A 23,370-nucleotide genomic window follows, 5' to 3' on the forward strand; every position below is an offset into this window, starting at 1 on the left:
CAGCCCAAGCTGACTAGAAAAAGAAGGGGATGCGTACATGTCTTATAGTATACTAGAGGCCCGGTGCACAAAAATTTGTGCACTTGGGGGAGTGCCTCAGCTCAGCCTGTGCCCTCTCGCAGTCTGGGACCCCTCGGGGGATGTCCACCTGCTGGCTTAGGCCTGCTTCTCGGGGGGGATTGGGCCTAAGCTGGCAATCAGACATCCCTCTGGCAGCCCAGGAGCCCTTGGGGGATGTCCACTTGCCAGCAGGGAGCAGGCCTAAGCTGCAGTCGGACATCCTTAGCGCTGCTGAGGAGATGGGAGAGGCTCCCGCCACCACGGCTGTGCTGGCAGCCATCAGCCTGGCTTGTGGCTGAGCAGAGCTCCCCCTGTGGGAGCACCATGATACCAGAGGGCAATTCCTGTATTGAGCATCTGCCTCCTGGTGGTCAGCGTGTGTCATAGTTATCAGTCATTCCCAGTCGTTCTGCTGTTAGGGTCAATTTGCATATTGCCCTTTTATTATATAGGATTCTATGATTTCAGCAGCCATAATTTAGTACCTGATTAGTATCATGTAATGTATGGACATGCAATGTCCCTAAGCTCTGTGCAGAATGCAGTGCATTCTGGACCCTCATTGTCATGCCAGGGCTTTGATGATTCCTCTTCATAATACCGGTAACCTCTTATGGATGACACCATTTCCAACTTTCAAGATTTTTTTTCTTCTTAGGAAAACTATAAGATAGCATAGTTAAAAACCACTCTAGATCAACATGATAAAGACCATATATGACAAACCCACAACTAATGTTATGTTCAATGGTGAAAGACTGAGGATTTACTCCTAAAATGAGGGACAAGACATAGATGCCCACTTTCACCACTTCTATTCAACTTAGTAAGTCCTAATCAGAGCATTTAGGAAAGAAAAAGAAACAAGAGGCATCCAAATTGGAAAGGAAGAAGTAAAAGGATCTCTGTTTGCAGATGACATGACCTTATATTTAGAAAATATAGATTCCACAAAAAAACTAATAGACCTGATAAATGAATTCAGCAAAGTTTGAAGATATAAAATCAGCATGCAAAGATAGTTGCATTTCATTAAACTAGCAATGAACAATCTGAAAAGGAAATGAAGAAAGCATTTACGATATCATCAAAAGAATAAAATTCTTAGACATGAATTTAAGGAGGCAAGAGACTTGTACACTGGGAACTACAAAATGTTGCTGAAAGAAATTAAAGACATAAATAAATGGAAAGATATCTTCCATATTTTAAGGATTGGAAGACTTGCTATTATGAAAATGATTACACCCCCCAAAAGTGATCTATTGTTTCAATGCAATTCCTATCAAAAATTCCAATGACTTTTTTTTTTTTTTCTTCAGAAATAAACCCAACCTAAAATGTGTATGGCATCTCAAGGGACTCTGAACAAACCAAAACAATCTTAAAAAAGAACAAAGTAGGAAAACTCACACCTCTTGATTTTAACACATTGTTTGCGGGTAGTTTTTATCGTGCGCTAACAGGTGGCGCGGGCCATTTTTGCTAATTTTTTGCGCAAATGGCAACATTCAGTAAAATTACGATAACTTTAGTTTACATATTTATACGTTACCTGCATTCTACAGCTAGTCTATAAAAAACATATTAATACGTGTCCCGCGCTCTACTACTGGTCAGCGTAAAACGTATAAGTAAAATGTATAAATACGTTTCCCGCATACAATGTGTTAAAACTTACTACAAAGTAACAGTAATCAAAACAGTATGGTACTAGCATAAGGACAGACATACAGACCAATAGAATATAATGGCCCCAAAATAAACCCTCACATATATGATGAACTGGTTTATGACTGGGGAGCCTTTTCAAGAACTCATACTGAGAAAACAGGCTGTCCACATGCAAAAGAATGATGTTGAATCCTTACCTATACCTTATATAAAAATAAACTCAAACTTACATCTAAAATTGAACAAACCTAAATATAAGTGCTAAAACTATACAACTCTGAAGAAAAACATAGGGGATAATCTGTGACATTGGATTCAGCAGTGGTTTCTTGGATTTGACTCCAAAAGCATAGGCAACAAAAGTAAAAAATAGATAAATTGGACTTCATCAAATTAAAAACTTGTTTTGTATCAAAGGACACTATAAACAGTAAAAAGATAACCCACAGAATGGAAGAAAATATTTGCACATCATATCTGAAGAGAGATATCCAGAATATGTAGGAAGCTTTAACAACTCAATAATAACAAAGACACAACGAATAGATATTTCTGTAAAGAAGATACACAAATGGCCAACAGGCACATAAAAAGATGTTCAACATTATTACTCATTAGGAAAATGCAAATAAAACCACAATGACATACCACTTCACACCCATAAGGATATTTATAACATCAATAAAGTATTGGCCAGGATGTGGAGAAATTGGATCCCTTGTGGGAAAGACAAATACCATATGATCTCACTTATATGTGGAATATGATGAAAAAAAATAAGCTGACAAAAAATACAGAAAACAGGCAGGGATACATGGCCCAAACTAACAGCTGTCACAGGGAAGTGGGGAGGAGGGACTGGATGAAATAAGGTGAAGATATTAGCCAAAAAACATATATGTAACATATAGACAACAGTGTGGTGATAGCCAAAGGGAAAGGGAGATGGGGTCAGGGTGGGGGAGAGATGGGCAAAGGGGGGTGGAAATGGGGATGGAAAGAGACTTTGCTTGGGGCGATGGGTGCACAATGCAGTGTGCAGATGATGTCTTATTGAGTTGTACACGTGAAACTTGCATGCTTTGCAAACTGTTGTCACCCCAATAAATTCAGTTTTTTAAAAAATGTGCTCCAAATTGTAGTTTATGTTGGAATAACTAAATAGAATTGTCAAAAATATGATGCTTTCAAAATTGCCATCATTTAGAATTGGACACCATTTTCTGACCTGGTTCTTGGTTTCTCCTAACTGCAGTGTGTAATGCATCTTGAAGACCGGTTACAAGAGCTGTACTTCAAAAGCAAAATGCTGTCTGAATACCTGAGGGGCCAGATGCGTGTTCATGTCAAGGAGCTGGGAGTGGTTCTAGGGTATGTTCATGGTTTCTTTTCTGGCTTTCACATTGTGCATTCTTTAAGCAAGAGCTATTCCTTAGAATTGCCTTCTTGAAAGTGTCTTTTCCTGTTAGAAGCTGGACACTATTATCATTCAGGTTGCTCTGTACCACATAAGAGCATATTCCTGTTTTCCACTGATCTAAAGTGCATGTCCCCTGTGCCATTACAGTAAATTGAGAATATAGTGAGATAAAAATGAATTAAATCTAATTTTCTGTCTTGGAAAAATAAGTAATATTTATTTTTATTTACATATATGTTCAAAACTCCTTCCCAGCCTCCTCTCCACCATCCAAATGAGCTGATTAAAATAGCAGCACACTGGATGATAGTACATTATTACACATTACTACTCTTTCCCCATTATCTATATGTCTGTCTACTCTATAGTTATTCTTGGGAAGAAGTTATCTAAAGTGCTAACTGAAGGAAGAACAGATAAATTGTTGGGAGGAATAGTATAGCCCTTTTCATTATGTTCCGTGATCTTTTTCCTTATGTTCCATGGCCATTTTGTGTGTGTGTGTTATTTTTGAAAGGTTAGTTGAGGAAATTAAAACAAGCCAGAACTTTTGTCTAATTCAGTTTTTATGAAGGAAGAAAGAGCCAACATCAACAAGAAGCTAATGTTTGTTAGAAACCAAATTAAATTCTTTCACTAATGTTACTCCTTACCATCCAGATTGGAAATAGATGATTCTCTGTGCATAATGCCTTTATTTAAAAAAAAAGGTAGTTTTTAAAGTAATGTGCATTTAACCAAAATTTATAGTGTGTTATGGCATAAAATGAAAAGTAATTCCTCATTGTCTTTTCCCCAACTTGCCAGCTTCACCCAAACACAGTTAATGGATTGTTTCTTCTGACAGAAATTTTTTATACAATAAAAAATAGAAATTAATTTCTAGTCTATTATATCATCGGGCAACTTGCCTTTTAATAAATCCTGAACATTTGTTCATATAAGCACATACTGATCAATCTCATTATTTTTAATAGCTGTATAGCATTTCATTATATGGTGGGATTTATATAAACAGTGAGTTCTCACTTAACATCTTTAGGAGGTTCTGCAGCTTTAAGTGAAATGACATAATGAAACCAGTTTTACCATGTACTAATTAATATAAACAAGAATTAAGTTTCAGTGGCATCTCATCCTACATAATAAAAGCGTAGTATGCAAATTGTCCCCTCGACCGGGAGTTTGTCCAGGAGTTTGGGGGGTGGGGGGAGGGGTGGGCAAGGCTGGCTGGGGGAAGGGAGGGAGTACCCAGCCAGCAGCTGCTGGGGACCCTACCAATGCACAAATTCCACTGGGGACCCTACCAGTGCACGAATTTCATGCACTGGGCCTGTAGTTATAGTTATAATGAAATGTTGTTGTTTAATGGAAGAACATTATTTGAGGGCCTGATGTATTTTCTTTTGCTACTACAAATCAATGCTAGAATGAGAAAAACCTTTGAAGATTATAGGATGAATTATTTAAAGAATTTTTGGTTAAAGGGCATGTGTATTAAATTTTTGATAGATATTGATAGTTATTTTGATACGTAATAGTAAATGTTACCCAGTAAGTACCAGAATAATTTATCACAAATAGCAGGAAGCACACACTTCTTGCTATTGGCTGTTACCAACTTTTTAATCTTTGTCAGGCTACTTGCTAAGAAATGAAATCTGATTACAGTTTACGTATGTATATTTATTTAATCTCTAACATGAATCAGTCTACATGAGTGATGTTTCTGTGTTTATTGGCCATTTTTCTTTTCCTGTAAATTATTTGTGGTAAGATTTATTTTTAAGATGCTTCCATTATTTCTTCTATATTTTATAGAAACATTTGTGTTCAAAACAATGTGGTTGCACACTATTATCCTAATATACTACTAGAGGCCCGATGCACAAAATTGGTGCATGGGTAAGGTCCCTAGGCCTGGCCGGCAATCAGGGCTGATCTGTGAGGCAACTGGCGGGGCGATTGGGGACCTCTGCTGTCACCCACCGTGCGCTAACCCTGTTCCTGCCACCGCCGCTGGTTGCCTCCCTCTGTGGGAGGCGACTGGTGGGGTGATCAGGGGGAGGCACCGGCCAACTCGCCAGCTGGCCCTACCCCCTGCTGCTGCCGGTCACCTCCCTCTGCAGGGCGACCTGCAGGGCAATCGGGGGACCCCCACTGGCACCCGCATTGGCTGGCCTGGGGCCTGCGGGCTGGGAGCAGCTCCTGTGTTGAGCATCTGCCTCCTGGTGGTCAGTGCACATCATAGTAACCAATCGTTCCACCATTTGGTTGATTTGCATATTAGGCTTTTATTATATAGAATATTGTATTTCTTAGATTTCTTGCTGTGATGCATGGTCCATCAGCACGTCAGTGAGATGCATTCCTACACCCATGACTTCACCATTGGGTTTCAGATCCTTTTTTTAATAAAATATTTTTATTATGTGTTTATTGATTTCCGAGAGAGGAAGGGAGAGGGAGAAATAGAAATATCGATGAGAGAGAATCATCCATGGACTGCCTCCTGCACGCCCCCTACTGGGGATTGAGCCTGCAACCCGGGCATATGCCCTGACTGGGAATCGAACTGTGACTTCTGGTTCATGGGTTGATGCTCAACCACTCAGCCACATCAGCTGGGTAGATGTTCGGTTTTTTTTAAAAAAAATTTTGATTCTGGGTTTTACTGACTGAAATATTTCCAACTGTTGTTATCTTCAGCTCTCTTACCTTTTTCTTTTGGTCAGGGTGGCCTGGGTCCTTTATTGCTGAGGTATAGTGACTTGGGTACAGAAAGCCTGTCTGAGATTTTTTTTTCTCTTAATTTCAGGATTGAATCCAGTGATCTTCCTCTTCTGGCTGCTGTAGCAAGCACTCACTCTCCATATGTTGCTCAGATACTCCTTTAACATAAAGATTGTTTGGAACGTTAAATAGATAACAAGGAAGCAGACACAAAATGCTTTATGGCATTTTTCCCCCATTAGATTCTGATCTGAATGAGTCAGTCACCTGTGTATCATGCATTGCAGTGCATATTGTGTGTTCTTGGATGGATGGCTTTTTCTTTTTGACTGGACTTTTTGGGTGGAGGTAGATTTTTTAACCAAGTGGAACTAAAACAGCATATGTAATTTGGGGGAAAGCATTTGAAAAAGCCAAAGTATAACTTAGAAAATTCTATAAAATGAATGACATTGAGGATTTTTATATGATCACTACAGTGTTTCCACAACTCATAAATAGCAACAGATGTCTTATGATTAAATGGCTCACAAATAGTCATTTCATTAGTTTTAATTCTTTATTTCTAAGGTACATAGGTTTACAAAACCTTGATTATTTCTTATACTGTCAATTCAAAATAGCTAATTTGGGGGTATTTTTCAAAGTATTTTAAGTAACCTGTTAATTATAAGAAACTTAGAAGAATGAGTGTCAATCTGTGTTATGTTACCCACCCAAGTGTACATATGTATGTAGTTTTTTTAAAAAAGCAGTAGAAATACAAGATTGGTAAACATACTTTTTAAATATTATATATATATATATATATACACTTTCCAACTACTATTCATTGTATATAATGTTGAAATGTTCCTTTGTGGTGGTTTTCCTGTTTCACACACCCTAAAATATAAGTAAAACCAATCGCTTTTTTAAGGCTGAGGAATGTAAATTCCCCAAATAATAGTACTTTATATTATTTGTTTTGTTTGTAAGTATAAGCTAATTCTTATAAATGTTAATATTAACATATTTGTACCTAATTTAATAAATTAAAATTAGGATTAAAAATTGCACCAAAGTATTGGCAAAAATAATATTTTCTTCAAAAGTACTCAGGTAGCCGAAGCTCTTGCTTTTGGCATTAGCCGTCCTTGAACCCACAGGAAATATTTTCTTTGTTTCACTGCTTCATAATATTCTATTTACACTAAATAGAACTCATTAATCCTTAAAATTATTCTCTTTTCTTGAATTTCCCTTCTTCCAAAAGCTATTTTTTCCCCCAGGGATTTTCACTTTTCAGTTATTGTTATTCTGTATATAGTGTAGAGTGTTGCTTCTGAGAAAGGCTAATATGGAACCAAACTCTTGTAAATAATGTAAATAAAAATATGGGTAAGTAAAGTTTTCAGTATGCTCTACTACCTCAGTTTACTTGAATACTACATTATAGTTTATTCTTTAATTACCTGGTCTAAGATACTTTAATTCTAGAAGTGAAGTTGATTTCTGCTTTCATGGACTATTTTTATTATAATTGATTAGCTTTAAAAAAGAAACTAATTGCTTATCCTATTAATACATACATTTCCTATATAATACATTCATTCTTGCTGTTTCAATTTTCAGTAATTAAGATTTTTGTGGTTTAAGCTTTGACTTTTAATGTATAGTGGTGGGTCACATTTTGCCTTGCTCTCTCTGTATGCAAGAACTCTCCAACCTAGATTTAAGAAGAAATTATTGTTTTAATGGAATGTAAATCTGAAATTGGTGTGCCTGCAATCAGTTTGGCCTCTGTGTCCTATCAGCTGGCCCCAGTTAGTGCTGGGGTCTCCCATGGATGACTTGCTGCCAAAGAATGTTTATGGATATATTTTCATTTGCTTAATATTCTTAGTCCATTCATTAATGAAATTCTTCACTATTTTATTGTTTGGAATTTTATGAATCAATCTCTTTGGCAGAAGTCAGAATACAGAAAATTTCATATGTGGGTCATTGTTCATTATTTTTTGTAGTTTAGAATGATATATAACAGATAGATAATATCTGTTTTGCATGTTTTTTTAATTAATCATCAAGCTATTCACAGTCCTATCTATTTGAAATCTAATAAATTATCATTTAGAAAATTTAGTCTTCAATAAGTGGATGTCTCATGCTACTGTTACTCTTAAAACAAAGCTTTGCTCGGAAGGAAAAGGCCCATAGTTTCTTCTTACTAATCCTTATAGGATTCCTGAGCTTTATAATTCCCAGCCCTTCTGTAATTTCTATTACCTTCATCATAGTTATTTTTTCCTTACACCAAGACCATGGAGTAAGCTGCTGCTGCTTTTAAAGTGTGGTCATTATAATGAATGTGAAAAAAGTTTTGGACTGTTCAAAATATTTTTCAACTTCTTATGGTACAGACAGATATGTGTTACATATTTTTAAAAACCTGTTTGTTGCAATAGAAATGAAAAAGGGATCTTTTACATTATAGATTTAAAGTAATTTTTCCTTTCATATAAACTAATTGGTTTGATTTTAAATATTACTGGCTTTTATTAATATGTCTTAATTTTGAGCTTGAAATTGTTAAGTGCAATAAACATACCAGCACCGATTTAATTTTGTTGCAATTGGCATACACTGGGGATGATCACTTAAAAAAAAATGGATTTTACACAATGTCTATTTCTGGTAGATGTCTTATGTGATCCTTCTGCTTTCTTTAAGTTATTTAGATGGTGGGGTAAATGTACATACTGTTTCTTGTTCTGTATACATTTCTCAAATGTACACCTGTATTATAATAACCTCCCAGTTCTAGGGGAAATTTGTGCAATAAATACACAAGTCAATTTGATGTATGATGTTGGTTCTTTCATGTGTCTGATGTCTGGATTCTTTTTTCAGATGTGACACTTCTAGGCATGTGACCTTGTTTATAATGTCCTTTTCTAATCGTAAATTTCTGTTTGGGGAATTTAGTGCAATTTACCCTATGAGCTTCTGAGAATAAGTGAAATGTCAAGAATTTATCTTAATGCATGGCATACCCCAAGTACTCATTAATTTGTGGCTGCTACTGTTTCTAAGCAATCTGTCCAGCCTCCTCTCTATGGCCCCCACCTGTTGTGGGGAGAATTTAACATAGAGTCTTCCAAATGGAAATGTAATATAAAAATACTGGTATATTACATTTGACCTAATCTTTACAATGACAAATGGAAAATTTCTTTATATGCTAAACTGAAAATCATTTAAAACCTAGAAAAAGCCATGTAAATGTGTTACGAACATTGTATTTAATACAAATTACTATTGACTTTACAATTAAAAATTGGCCAGTTGTTTTGGGTTCTAATCCTGGTTTGTTCACTTATTTGCATGTGACTGAGCAAGTCTGTCCTCTTCATCTACATTGTAGGGAAGTCAGCTCTTGTGTCTGTTCTTAGTGCCTGCTCTTCAGCAGTGATTCAGCCCTGAGTAGGCTGTTGGGAAGCTGCCTTAGTTAGGCTGGGTTGATTTGGGCAAGAGGCAGGATTAGACAGGGGGTTTTTGTAGTGCCTGTTTTCATATCGTGTTACACATATCACTCTTACATTTGACCAAAGAGAGTAAGTGCACTGTTTTAAAGCAGAGGAAATAGCAAATATTTGAGAAGCATCCATCAGTTATTTTAGAGGTTTATAATTGCTACCTGTGTTTAAATTTGCTGTTTTCTTACTAACTTGTCTGAGAAGCATAGAGGAATGATTTTGTTGATGAGAAACTTAGATACAGAAAAATTAATCTGAGGTAATAGTGTTTCCTGTCAGGTCCATTTTGTCTCTCAGACCAGAATGGTTTCCAACTAGTATATGGTGACAGATGTAAAGATACCCAGGATTTCTTCATGTGTCTTTGCCAATGTGGAAGGTAGGGATGGAATAGCAAGTGGGACCAGACCAAACCTGACCTGAAGGTGCAGTGAGGGCTGGGGAATTGTAACTCTGAATGAGAAGGACTTACTGGTATAATAAAGTAAAATAAGGTATGGTAAGGAGTTAAGCATTTTTTCTTTAAACAAATTTTTTAAAATTTTTTAAATTGAATTTATTGGGGTGACATTGGTGAATAAGATTACAGGTTTCAGGTATACAATTCTATAATACATGATCTGTATAGTGTATTTTTTTTCTCTTAAGATTCAACCAGTTTTTATTTTGCCAGAATTTAATAAATTACTTGCAATAAGAATCATTTTTTTCTTCCACATATTAATGCTGGTGAATCCTATTTTGGAGGTTGCCTTTCATCTGGAAATAACTATTAAAGCCTTCACGTCTCCTCACTTTTTCCCCCCAGCAGATCAGAGCATAATATAAGATGGTAAATGCCAAGTTAGATTTTGAAAATGTGCATAAATTTAGGTATGTGTAGTTACCATGGATATTAACAGTTTTTACTGTTGGTGTTTTATAATAAAGCTTAATAAAGTTATGTTTATATACTAAGTTCATCTTTTCTTGGGAAGTATTATATACAGAAAAGTAACTCGGAAGCCTCCTCCTCCATGTGTCCTATTCTCAATAAAGTCCTCCCCTTCTCATTTTTATAATTACCAATTTGACTTCTTGAACATCATTTCCTTGCTTTCTCTTTATAGATTTACCTCTATGTATGCATCCGTAAGTGATATACTTTAATTTTGCTTGTGTTTGCACTTTGTATGTGTAATTATATTTCATATTTTGTGTTTTGCTTTTTTCTCTCAACATTATGCTGGAGAATCATCCATATGCTAGGTAGCTGGTATTCCTCTGAATGAATATACTATAATTTACCCATCCTATTATTGATGGACATTTGGGTTATTTCCTGTTTTTGGCTATTAGGAACAAAAGGATACTTTTCTGGTGTACATGGGTATTCTTTAGCATATATATCACGGAGTTGACTTGTCATACAGTATTTTAAGTTTCCACTTTACTAGATACTTTTTTTTCCCAAAGTGGTCTCCCAATTTACACATAACCAGTTTGTGAGAGTTCCTGTTGCTCCACATCTTCATGAAAAAAAAAAATATATATATATATATATATATTCCTGAATAATTAATGGGAAAAATTGGCATTTTTAAAAAAACCTATTAAATTCTTCAGGCTTGATTTCTGCTTTAGAGAAGTCACTTCTCAGAAGTAAAGTAATAGAATAGTTCTTGGAATGGGCAGGCAACATCTTAAATGTTTCACATGAATTATCTCACAATCTTAAGAGAATCCCAAAGCAATAGATTCTTTATTCCATTTTATTTTTTAATTTGATATTTTAGAGAGAGAGGGGAAAGGAGAGGGAAAGAGAAACAGTGATATGAGAAACATTGATTGGTTGCCTCCCGCATGGGGATCGAATGGTAACCTGGGTATGTGCCCTGACCCAAATAGAAACCATGACCCTTTGATGCTTGGGAGGATGCTCCAACCAACTGAGCCGCACTGGCCAGTGCTACTATCCTATCTAATAAAGAGGGAATATGCTAATTGACCCTCATACCTTTGCAAAGATGGCAGTGCCCACAGCCAATAAGGAGGGAATATTCTAATTGACTGCCATGCCCTCAAAGGTGGCAGCGCCCACAGCCAATAAGGAGGGAATATGCTAATTGTCACACCCTCAAAAGATGGCACCCACAGCCACAAGATGGTGGTGCCCAGTCCCCTCAGCCCCACCAGGGCCATACTGCATGCCTGCTTCCCGAGTCCCCCAGTCCCCTCAGCCCTCAGCCACCCAGGGCTGGCCCATGATGCAGGCAGGCCTCGGATGGCGACTGCCCAGCCGCCTAGGGCTGCCCGAGCCTCAGGTAACCAGGGCCAGCTGAGGCTTGTGCTGCCAGCAGTGGCAGCAGCAGCAGAGGTGTGATGGGGTGTCACCTTCCCCTGATCACCGGGTCGCCTCCCGCCCCTGAGGGCTCCTGGACTGTGAGAGGGGGCAGGCCAGGCTGAGGGACCCCCCTTCAGTGCATGAATTTTCATGCACCAGACCTCTAGTTTTAGAGTTAAAGAAACCAATGTTCAAAGATATTAAATAACGTCACTGGAGTGTTTTACTAGAAATGACCTATTAAAGACACAAATTCAGGTGTTTGTCCCTGAAGTCTAAGCTAATGGTCATCATGCTTTATTTCTTTTTCCCTCTTTAAAATGTTGTGGCTCTGGACACTGTTCCGTGAAGAATGGAAAGGATAACCTTTATGATCTTAGGCAGACCTTTGAGAGGATATATTTACACACACACACACACACACACACACGCACACGCACACGCACACACACACACAATGTTGAAAATGGGTCTTCAGCCCTAACCGGTTTGGCTCAGTGGATGTGGGGAGCCAATACAGGGTTAAGCCTCGGACTGACCTGTTGGCAAAGTCACAAACAGGTCTTCCGAGTCTTAACCCAATCAGAGAGGTGACCGCTGATTCACATGCGCTATCATTTAAAAAATAAAAAAGGGGGAATTTGCCAGTCCATCCTTGCTGCTTGACACAGTCACTGCAGGGAAGAAACATCTGCACAGCTTATGTTTCAAGGGACCTGGTGTATATGGCATATGTTTGCTCCCCCTCCTAGCTATGTGTTTTAAACAGGTTGTTGCCCCAGGTGGGGATTTTTTTCCCTGGAGTTAGGGATTAACAGGACTAGGGAAGGGAATAAATCTGTAAAACCCCTTAACTAAGTGCCTGGAGGGTAGTTAATCACTTTAACTACGAACAATCATGCTTAAGCTACGTAATCTTTACTTAGGATAATCTCCTTCAGTTACTTCCTGTAGCTTAATAGAACAATAGAGTAACCTTGGAATGGAGATAAGAAACGCCCCAACCTTTGGAATAGAGTGGATAGGATTAAAATCAACTGGTATAAATACAGATGTAATAGGAGAATAAAAAAAGAACCTTGCAATGCTGATCAACTGAACGCTGTCTCCGTGTCCTTCATTCTTCGCCAACTCCGTCCACACCTTTGGGGACCCCTGGACCTGCTGTGGCTGGACCCCAACAAGTGGATAGAGCATCGGCCTGTGGACTGAAGGGTCCCATGTTTGATTCTGGTCAAGGGCATGTACCTTGGTTGCAGGCACATCCCCAGTAGGGGGTGTGCAGGAGGCAGCTGATCGATATTCCTCTCTAATGGATGTTTCTATCCCTCTCCCTTCCTCTCTGTAAAAAGTCAATAAAATATATTAAAAAAAGAAAATGGGTCTTCAATTCTTCATGATCTCTCCAAAATAACTTGCTTTCCAGAATGTCTGAGCCACAACCACCCTGGTAAGGTTTTTGTCCAATACTCAAGAAATGTGCAAATATTATGTTGTAAACTTAGTTTGAGCAAGCCTAACGACCAACGGAAAACAAAACCCTTATCAACTTCAGCCACCATTATCAGGTCTCAAACGTAAGTGTTGCAGCCTGAACTCTCCTTTCCCTTTTTTAACTCTAAAAGATAATTTTAATTCTGACCATCTCATTAAAAAATTACCGTTAATAACGTCATGATTATAAATTTATTGAGCTGTGGTAATTGCTGTGAGCAATAGTAAGATGTACCTAGATGTTGTACACAGCTCCTGGGGGAGCTTAAAATTCAGTGGAAAGGACATAACCTATGGTGGTTTCAAAGTAAGTAATTAGTGTCCAGTGCGGCCCATCTGTGCATTAATGAGGGGTGCAAAAGACTGGTCCAGAAGGATGGTTTTGGAAATAACGTCAATGATCTTAGGGTGGAAACAGCCTCTGCAGTGCCCAGCTGCCCCAATAGTGGTCTATTTTTCTTATCAATGGATCAGTTTGTTGGGAAACAGACTTGTATGCCAAATGTAGTGCAAAAGCAGTCACTCTAATCTAGGCAACCCGAAGCCCTGCTGCCTAATGAAGGGGTTGGACGGATAGAGGTCTGCCCTGGACCTGGTTATGTGAACTCTGTCAGACTGGCTTCTCAACCAGCAGTAACTGTGCTGGCAGCAGGCAAGGCGACTGTCCACCCCTGCTAGGCCGCGAAGCTATGATTTCTCTCCCCGATCTCAGGATATTGGTCTTAGGACAAGTACTTCTTGGTGGGGCTCTTCCACAAAGTATTCATTAGAAACGTAGATACGAAGCAGCATGAAATTGTTTGCCAGAAGGTGGCTTCGACTTCCGTACGTTCTCCAAGGGCGGGGCGTGGGCCTTGGGCTTGGCCACGCCCTGAGCTTCCGGATCTGGGTACAAACACACCACCTAAAAGGCCATCCCCACCGTTCGGCCTCAACGTGCTATTTTTGCTCAGTCCCTCACAGCGCGCATCCGGGCCTCCACCGGAAGTCGGAGCAGCCCACGCCTCACCTCCGAGGCAGATCCCGTGAGAGTTTTAGGTGAGGTCTCGCGACGTGTGTTTAAATCTCAGGGAGAAGAGTTGCAAGAGGGTTAACTACCGCCCCAGTTCTTACGTCACCACGGAGTCACGCCCTTGGGCGCTCGTTTGTGTGCGCGCGCGCGCTGCGCATGCGCACTCGCCCTCCCTCCCTCTGAGCTAGCTTCTTCGGCCAGTCGCGCGTGGGCTGAGACCCTAGGCGGGTGTTGCGAAGGCTTGTTTGCTTGAGCCGGGTGCCCGCCGCGGTCCGGAGTTCCTTCCTCGCAGGTGAGGGGGTTCAGACCCCCTGCCTAAGGTGAATGGGCTGTCGCGTGCTCTCCTAAGGGCTGGCTGGGGAGCTCGCGGGCCGGGGCCGCGACCATGAACTCACCCGTGGACCCCGGCGCTAGACAAGCTCTGAAGAAGAAGCCGCCGGAGCGGACCCCGGAGGTAAGGCCGGCGGACCCGGCGCGCCTTCCGCTGTCCTGCGGGCGGCGTACCTGTCAGATCTGAAACCTGCGGCGACTGTCCTCTTGGAGGCTCCCACCTGCTGCCAGAGTGTCTGTTCTCTGCGTCCCCGACCCGGGCCGTCCTCTTGGGCGGGTGACGACCACCTTTCCTGCTAGTCTTGCCGCCTTCCCTGCGTACCCGGCCCTACCGGTGATTTCCGAGTGTTTTCAGTTAGAAAGCACCATTTACTAAATCCTTATTTTCTCAGGGTAAAACTGTAGGTTTCTGAGTAATATTACTCGTAGGTAGGTAGACTGAAAAACGAGATAGGAATTGTAAGTAAAGTGTAACATCCATGTTATTAAGAGATAACATCTCTTTAAAGGTGCCAGAAATACTGTACAAGTGTTTAAAAAACGATAAACTTTTCATAATCGGTTTCAAACGTCGAATCCAGTCAGGTGATGAATTCTGGTGGAGGATGATGCATATTTAAAGATCAGTTGTGAAGGTGCTTTTTCACACTGTCATTGGGAAATTTTACAGCATTTTGTGCTTGGATTCAAACTTTCGGTGTTGGGTTAGCTTAAATGATTTTAATTTGACCTTAAGGCTAGTTTTCAAGTACTTAACTAAAACTTGTTAACCTTGCATACATATCCTTATAGAGTGCTTAGATTTATTTTTTTAATTTTTTTTGGCAGGTTTTCCTTGATTTGGAGAAGTTTCTGTAATAAATAGTGTATTTCCTAAATCAAAAAGCAAAAACTAAAAACAGTGGGAAGGATTGTTGGATTATCTTTTGTATAGTTGCAATAAATGAAATGAAAGATTTGGTTAATTCTTCCTAAATGACTTTTGAGTTTTTCATATTTATAGTGCTTTTCATATCTTTTGTAGCATTCTTCAAGCCAGAATTGTAATTAGGATGAGTAGAACTTCGTTGTTGGAGATCCCAATCTTTGCATAGAAACAGGCAAAGACTGTTACTTTCCAGAGTTCTTTTTTGAAATCTGCTTTTATAATCCAGTGTGCTTTAATTTTGCTATGATGATTCTTAAACTGATTGTGAGCTGATTGAAAGCATTCACCTTGAACAGGTGAATCTGCCATAATTTTTATATTATTAGAAAATGTCATGCAAGGCTTGCAGTATTTACTGTCAGTTACCTTTTGAATATTACTTATGATACATTCACATTTTAATGGGAAAGTCTACTCTCTTTTAAAAATACGTTTTTATTTAGAGAGGAAGAGAGAGGGAGAAGGATAAAAACATCAATAATGAGAGAAAATTATTGATCAGCTGCCTCCTTCACTCCCTCTGCTGGGGAACAACCCCGCAACCTGGGCATGTGCCCTAATCTGAATCGAACTGTGACCTCCTGGTTCATAGGTCGATGCTCAACCATTAAGCCACACCAGCCTGGCTGCTACTTCTCTTTAATAGCAGAATTACCTAATTTGAAATTGCCTGTTTTTGAACCTTACGAAATTTTCTAAACTGTTCAGAAAGTTATGTTGGCCATTCTGTGCCTTTGGTAAGTACTTTGTTAAGTACTTTTCCCTGGAAAAGCAGCATGGTTTAAGGGAATACTAAACAACTGCCCACAATATACAGATTAAAGCCTTGACATCTAGCATCATAGCTTGTTAACTGCTTAATTCATTAAAATTGCTTTTGAAGGAGTGTAGAATTTGGGGTACAAAAGTATGAATGAAGAAGTGGTTACCTCCCAGCCAGTGTTGCTCAGTGGTTGAGTGTATACCTATGAACCAGGAGGTCATGGTTCAAACCAGGAGGTTACCACCCTGGCCGGTTTGGCACAGTGGATAGAGTGTTGGCCTGCAGACTAAAGGATCCACCGGGTTCAATTCCAGTCAAGGGCACATGCCCGGGTTGTAGGCTCAGTCTTTAGTGGGGGGCATGCAGGAAGCAGCCAATCAGTGATTCTCATCATTGATGTTGCTGTCTCTCTCTCTACCTTCCCCTCTGAAATCAATAAAAATATTTTAAAAAACAAGACAAAACACACCTGCCCTAAAAGTGCCTGCATTCTAATAGAAGGGTAGGGTAGAAGGCAGATAAATATAATAAACTAGAGGCCCCGTGCACAGATTCGTGCACCAGTGGGGTCCCTCAGCTTAGCCTGTGAGGGAGGATCAAGCCAAAACTGGCCTGGTGCATGGATTTGTCGTGGGTGTGTCTGGCCCATCTCATCCAGTCCTGATAGGCCGGACCCCACCAGCAAGCTAACCTACCAGTTGGAGCATTTGCCCCCTGGTGGTAAGTGCGCGTCATAGCGAGTGGACGAACGAACAGTTGGACACTTAGCATATTAAGTTTTTATTATATAGGATAAGTTACATAATATGTTAGCTGATAATTGCTAATAAATAACAGAATAAAGAGATTGGAAGCAAGGGGCAAAGGCTGGGTTGCAGTTAATTTTTTTAATTATTATTTTTTTAATTTTTAAATATATTTTTATTGATTTCAGAGAGGAAGGGAGAGATAGAAACATCAATGAGAGAATCATTGATCGGCTGCCTCCTGCATGCCCCCCACTGGGGATTGAGCCCGCAACCCGGGCATGTGCCCTTGACCGGAATCGAACCTGGGACCCTTTAGTCCGCAGGCCGATGCTCTATCCACTGAGCCAAACTGGCTAGGGCTGGGTTGCAGTTTAAATAAGATGGTCAATATTGTGCTGGTAGAGATAACTCTTAATTAAAGGCTTGATACATGATGGAGTTAGCCATGGGGCTCTATGGGGAAAGAGCTTTCCAAGTAGAATTGTCATTGCAGAGGCCCTAAGATGAGAACATGTCTGGTACATTCAAGGCATAGCAAGGAATTCTGAGTATAAAAGAGTGAATAAGGGTAAGAGTAGTAAGAGATGAAGTCAGAGAGGTGATGGTGGTGGTATAGGATGAAACATCACGTAGGACTTTCTAAATATTTATAAATTCTTTAACTTTTATTTTGAGTGAAAGGGGACTGCCAAAAGTTTTGAAGCAGAAAAGTGACATTATCATACTTTTTAAAAAGTCCCCTGGCTGCTTGCTGGGTTGAGACTAGACTGTATGGTAGCAAGGTTAGAAAGAAGCAGGAGCATCAGGTAAGACGCTATCATATTGCAGAGAAGAGACGATCATAACTCAGATTTAAGTGATAATAATGCAAGTGGTGAGAAGTAATCAATTATGGAAATATTTTTATGATTGCACTAACATAATTTGCTCATGGATTGGATATGTGATTTGAGGGAAAGAGAAAAATTGAGCATGGTTTCAGTTTTTTTTTGGCCTGAATAGCTATTTTTAACTTTGCCTTTGTAGCATGAAAACAACCATTTAAAAAGTAGGTAAATGTCACATTCAACATGTCCCACACCAAGCCAACATGTGCGGAGGCAGCATGTCCTTCCTGAAGCATTACAAAGATGGAAAGTTCTCTCTTCATGTGAATTTCCCCTCTAAAGTTATTTATATGTTCTATATATAAGTGCATATGTACATACATATATATGGGCCTCTGTAGCTGAACAGTATATTTTATAAATCTAAGCATGTTCCCATTACAGAGAGAGCATCAGCACTTTTACCTCCCTGTGAGCACTTCAGACCAGTATTGTATTCATTTTATTAATAAATGGGTCTCTTTTTCATTGTAACATAGAGCTTGGCTGTTTTTGTTTTTCTGAAAAATAACGGCCTTTATGTTCTCTCATTGCTTCTCTGGTTTCAAAGGACAGTTTTATTATAAATAGTGTACGGACTTTGTATATTAAGAGAGGAACCGTTTCAGGTTCCTGGAAAAAAAAAACAGAGACATTTCACTCTTATTTTTTTGAAAGGGCATCTTTTGATTTTTTTATTCTTGTTCACTTTTGGGTATGTATATAAGTAATATGGTGATATAAAAACTTTTGTTATGTGAAAATAAGTCAGAAAAATGTTAAATAATATTACTTTTTTTCTAAATAAATAAATAAAAAGTAGGTAAATGAATGGGTATGGCAGCATGCCAAAAAATATATAAAAGAGCTGGTAGGCTGGCCCCAAGGCTATACTAAACTCCTAGTGCAATATGGTAAAAAAATATCTACCAAGAAAGTCAAGCCACGAATAAACTCCTCTTTGGAGAATACCTCAGCTTATGGGTTTTAGTGGAAGCTGAAAACAGCAGGTTTTCATTTTTCCAACTTTTGTAAAAGTAGGACTTGCGTAAATGATCCAAGTGCTGCCAATCAGACACGCCCATTCCAGACTATGAATCTTGTGATTCTGAGGAGCAAGAACTGCACAGAATCCACTTTGGCAGCTAGCAGTATAGCGGAGTCTGTCAACATATGCAGCAAATAGTATAGGTCAGTGATCGGCAAACTCATTAGTCAACAGAGCCAAATATCAACAGTACAACGATTGAAATTTCTTTAGAGAGCCAAATTTTTTAAATTTAAACTATATAGGTAGGTACATTGTTATTAACTTAATTTGGGTACTCCTAAGCTGGCCTTTGCTAAAAACATCCTCAATCTGATTGAGGTACGTTTGCTGAGGTCAACCCCTTCCAACTCTCCCATCCACACTCGTCTTGTATACTTGCTTCGTCTATCTCCTTTCGTTCATCCTCTCTATATGTAGAGACTGGTACAACCACTCTTCTTTCACTCCACAACATTCCCTAAAATTAACTTAATAAACTTTGCTTAAAGTTTTAAGTCATCTTCGCACTGTACGTGCACGCCCGCACATGGTATTTTGTGGAAGAGCCACACTCAAGGGGCCAAAGAGCCGCATGTGGCTCGTGAGCCGTGGTTTGCTGACCACTGGTATAGGTGATCAGCAGTTCTAATGAATAAAAAATAGTCACTTTTTAACATAAGCAGTTTACAAAATTAATTCTAAATTTTGTTTTAACATATTTATTTTTAAAAACAGTTAGGGGTGACCAGGCCTGCAGGGGAGGACAGTTGGGGAGGACCAGGCTGGCAGGGGAGGGCAGTTTGGGGGGACCCAGCCCTGCAGGGGAGGGCATTTGGGAGGGACCAGGCCTGCAGGGGAGGGCAATTGGTAGGGACCTGGCCTGCAGGAGAGGGCAGTTAGGGGCAACCAGGCCTGTAGGGGAGGGCAGTTGAGGGCAACCAGGCCAGCAGGGGAGGGCAGTTAAAGGCGACCAGGCTGGCAAGAGAGGGCAGTTAGGGGTGACTGGGCCAGCAGGGGAGAGCAGTTGGGGGTGACCAGGCTTGCAGGGGAGGACAGTTAGGGGCAACTGGGCCGGTAGGAGAGGGCATTTAGGGGCAATCGGCTGGCAGAGGAGCAGTTAGGCATCGATCAGGCTGGCAGGGGAGTGGTTAGGGGGTGATCAGGCTGGCAGTCAGAAGCAGTTAGGGGCAATCAGGCAGGTAGGCAGGTGAGCAGTTGGGAGCCAGCAGTCCTGGATTGTGAGAGGGATGTCTGACTGCCCGTTTAGACCCAATCCCAGTAGTCGGACCTCCCTCGATGGGTCCCAGATTGGAGAGGGTGCAGGCTGGGCTGAGGGACCCCCCCCCCCCTTCACAAATTTCGTGTACCGGGCCTCTAGTCCTATATAATAACGTAATATGCTAAGTGCCTGACCATTTGTTTGACTGTTCGACCAGTCGCTATGACACGCACTGACCACCAGGGGGCAGATGTTCTAACCGGTAGGTTAGCTTGCTGCTGAGGTCCATCCGATCATGACTGGGTGAGATGGGCTAGACACGCCTTGGAGCCCTCCCATGGTCCCTCCCCAGCCCCGATTCTCGCAGGCCAGGCCGAGGGACCCCACCGGTGCACAAATCTATGCAGGTCTCTAGTATGACATAAATTCCATCAGGAATCTCAGAAAATTCTGCGGTTCCTTGACACTACCCTAACCGTCATCTAGCAGGTTAAGTTATGAGAGTTCTAATTCTGCTTGACATAACATAACCTTTATGTGTTACAATTTTCAGAACTTATTTGCCACTAAAATAAATTGTCTTGAGATCAAAAATAAAAAGCACATTTCCATAGAATAGGTATTTTGTGGTTGTCTGGCCAAGTTGTGATGACTCTTAACTCTAAGGGTTGGGCCCCAGCAGCTGTGTTTATAAGTATGTAACTGATGAACACCTACTCTGGCCATTGTCCTAGCTCATGCAATAAGGCAAGAAAAGGGAAAAAAAGTACATCAACTGGGAAGGAAGAAATAATACTGTCCTTACTCATAAGAGATGTTATATCTGTAGAAGATCCAAAGAATCCACAAACTGTGAGGTTTATTAAGGTTTGTTGTTTACATCTTAAACTCATCACTATCTACCTTTAAGTGATATATTACTTCACATAAAGTATAAGGACCTTACAACAGTATTCTCCCATTTTTACCTCTTGACCTTTGTCCTATTACTGTGATGTATTTAACTTGTACATATATTATAAACCCCACAATTAAGTTATCTTTGTTGTTGGTTTAAACAGTCAATTATCTTTTAAATAGTTAGGGAAAAAATTCATATTTACCCATAATTACCATTTTCAGTTTTCTTCATTCCTTTTTGTAGATCCAGATTTCCATCTGGTATTGTTTTCCTTCTTTATGAAGTACTTTTAACTTTTTTTTTTAATATGGCAGGTCTGCTGGTGATGAATTCATTCAGCCTTTGTTTAAGTGAAAAATATATGTTTTCTTAAATTTATCATTGTTGAAAGTATTGCAGATGTCCCTCCTCCCTCCCAACCCCCCCCCCCCCCCCCCCCCCCCCCGCATTACTCCTACCATGCTCCTGTCTCCTCTGCAGGCCTTCCCTGCACTATTGTCTGTCCATAGGCTATGCATATATGCATGTAAGTTCATTGGTTAATCTCTTCCCACCCCCCTCCCTTCCCTCTGAAATACGTAGTCTGTTGCATGCTTCAATGGCTCTGGATCATTTTTGTTCATCAGTTCATTAGATTCCACATATAAGTGAGATCATCTGTTAATTGTTTTTCTCTGGCTTATTTTGCTTAGCATAATACTCTCCAGGTCCCTCCATGCTGTCTCAAAGGGTAATAACATCATTCTTTTTTCAGCTGCCTAGTATTCCATTGTGTAAATGTAGCACAGTTTTTTAATCCATTCATCTACTGATGAGTACTTGTGTTTCCAGATCTTACTTATTGCAAATAAAGCTGCTGTGAACATAGGTGTGCATATTTTTTTTCTCATTGGTGTTTCTGGCTTCTTAGGATATAGTCCTAGAAGCAGGATCACTGGGTCAAGTGGCAATTACATTTTTAATTTTTTGCTGAATCTCCACTCCGTTTTCCATAGTGGTTGTACCAGTCTGCATTCCTACCAACAGTGTAGTAGTTTTCCTTTTTCTCCACATCCTTGCCAGCACTTCTTTGTTGATTTATCGATGATAGCCATTCTGGCAGGTGTGAGGTAGTACCTCATTGTCATTTTAATATGCATCTCTCTGATGATTAATCACTTTGAGCATTATTTCATATGTCTCTTGGTCATTTTTATGTCCTCTTTGGAGAAGTGTGTATTCAGGACTTCTGACCGTTATATATATTTATATAATGGTACAAAATGGCTGGGGATGGCCATGGAGGGAGGGAGGAAGCTGGCCTGTGGAGTTTACCTGGAAAAGCTACTGTGATAGCAGATGGGATAGAAGAAGGAGAGCGTCAGGCCCTTGTAGTCTGGCCGTCCCCATCTGGGCAGGCAACACTCCATCAATTTGAAGAGTTTGGTTTGGGGGTGGGTGGGGCTCAAGGGCACAGGCCCTAGCTGGCTAGATGGCGGGCAGTGGCTCCTGGACACAGAGGCTTGGATCCTGGGCCCAGGACGGGTTGGGGAGGCAGGAGCCTGCAGCCAGCCTCAGAGGAAGTGCTGGGCTTGGCTGACAGTGTACTGAGCACAGCACCAGACTGGGGGAGTCCCTTTGTATGACAGCTGCCAAGGTGGGGCCAGGCCCTACATGTTGGGGCTGAGCAGAGGCCCTCTGCCCATTTTTAAATTGTATTTTTAGTCTTCCTTTTGTTGAGTTGTATGAGTATTTCATATATTTTGGATATTGACCCTTTATCAGATGTATCATTGGCAAGTATATTTTCCCATACTGTGGGTTCCCTTTTTATTTTGATGCTGGTTTCTTTCTAATGGTTCTTTCCCTGATTTCAGATGTTTCTTTACATGCATGAGATGATCAGTACTCAACTTAAGACTCAAAGGAGACCCTCTATAGGTTTCCAGAACATACTTTGTCTCTATGTAGCATTCTCTCTCTCTGTCTCTCCTGTTCTCCAAACTCAAGCTCCCCAGACTGCCAGCTCCTCTCCTCAAGATAATATCAGACAACTGGTACCACCAGTAAGGTGTGATAATCATGTAAATTCACTCATTTTTCCCCCCTCAAACTGTCTTTTGTTTCCTGAGGTCTTACCTCTTGAAAAATGTTTCATATATTTGTTTTGATTTTTAGCTGTTTTAGGTGGAGGATAAATTCAATCCCTCTTATTACATCTTGACCTAAAGCTGAAGTCCCAAGTATTTTTCTTTTACTTTGGTGGGGATGTCCTGACCACTTCACCCCTAAAAACATTAAAGTGGTGGAGGATGGGGTGGGTGGGGCTGGAAGAGATTAATTAAAGAATTTCCATGCATATATGCATAAC

The 23,370-nt window shown here is 40.2% G+C and overlaps 2 protein-coding genes across 28 annotated transcripts in view; both read left to right on the forward strand.

The window, feature by feature from the left end:
* Positions 1-8,729, forward strand: part of FNIP1 (folliculin interacting protein 1) — a 95,944-nt gene extending 87,215 nt beyond the window's left edge. For all 14 annotated transcript variants that reach the window (XM_036312335.1, XM_036312338.1, XM_036312337.1 and 11 more), the window contains 2 exons: positions 2,990-3,105; positions 5,973-8,729. In XM_036312335.1, the coding sequence (XP_036168228.1) occupies positions 2,990-3,105; positions 5,973-6,051 (195 nt within the window). In that variant the 3' untranslated portion in view covers positions 6,052-8,729. The remainder of the gene's footprint in view (positions 1-2,989; positions 3,106-5,972) is intronic.
* Positions 8,730-14,411: 5,682 nt separating this feature from the next.
* RAPGEF6 (Rap guanine nucleotide exchange factor 6) overlaps positions 14,412-23,370 on the forward strand; it is a 194,333-nt gene continuing 185,374 nt past the window's right edge. For 7 of the 14 annotated variants that reach the window (XM_036312315.1, XM_036312328.1, XM_036312316.1 and 4 more), the window contains exon 1: positions 20,810-20,986. In XM_036312315.1, the coding sequence (XP_036168208.1) occupies positions 20,825-20,986 (162 nt within the window). In that variant the 5' untranslated portion in view covers positions 20,810-20,824. Of the gene's footprint in view, positions 14,689-20,809; positions 20,987-21,723; positions 21,751-23,370 lie in introns of those variants that run through there. The other 7 variants (XM_036312322.1, XM_036312323.1, XM_036312331.1 and 4 more) reach the window with 4 other exon arrangements.

This window comes from Myotis myotis, unplaced genomic scaffold (assembly GCF_014108235.1).
Source record: "Myotis myotis isolate mMyoMyo1 unplaced genomic scaffold, mMyoMyo1.p scaffold_m19_p_6, whole genome shotgun sequence".
Classification (NCBI taxonomy): Eukaryota; Metazoa; Chordata; class Mammalia; order Chiroptera; family Vespertilionidae; genus Myotis; species Myotis myotis.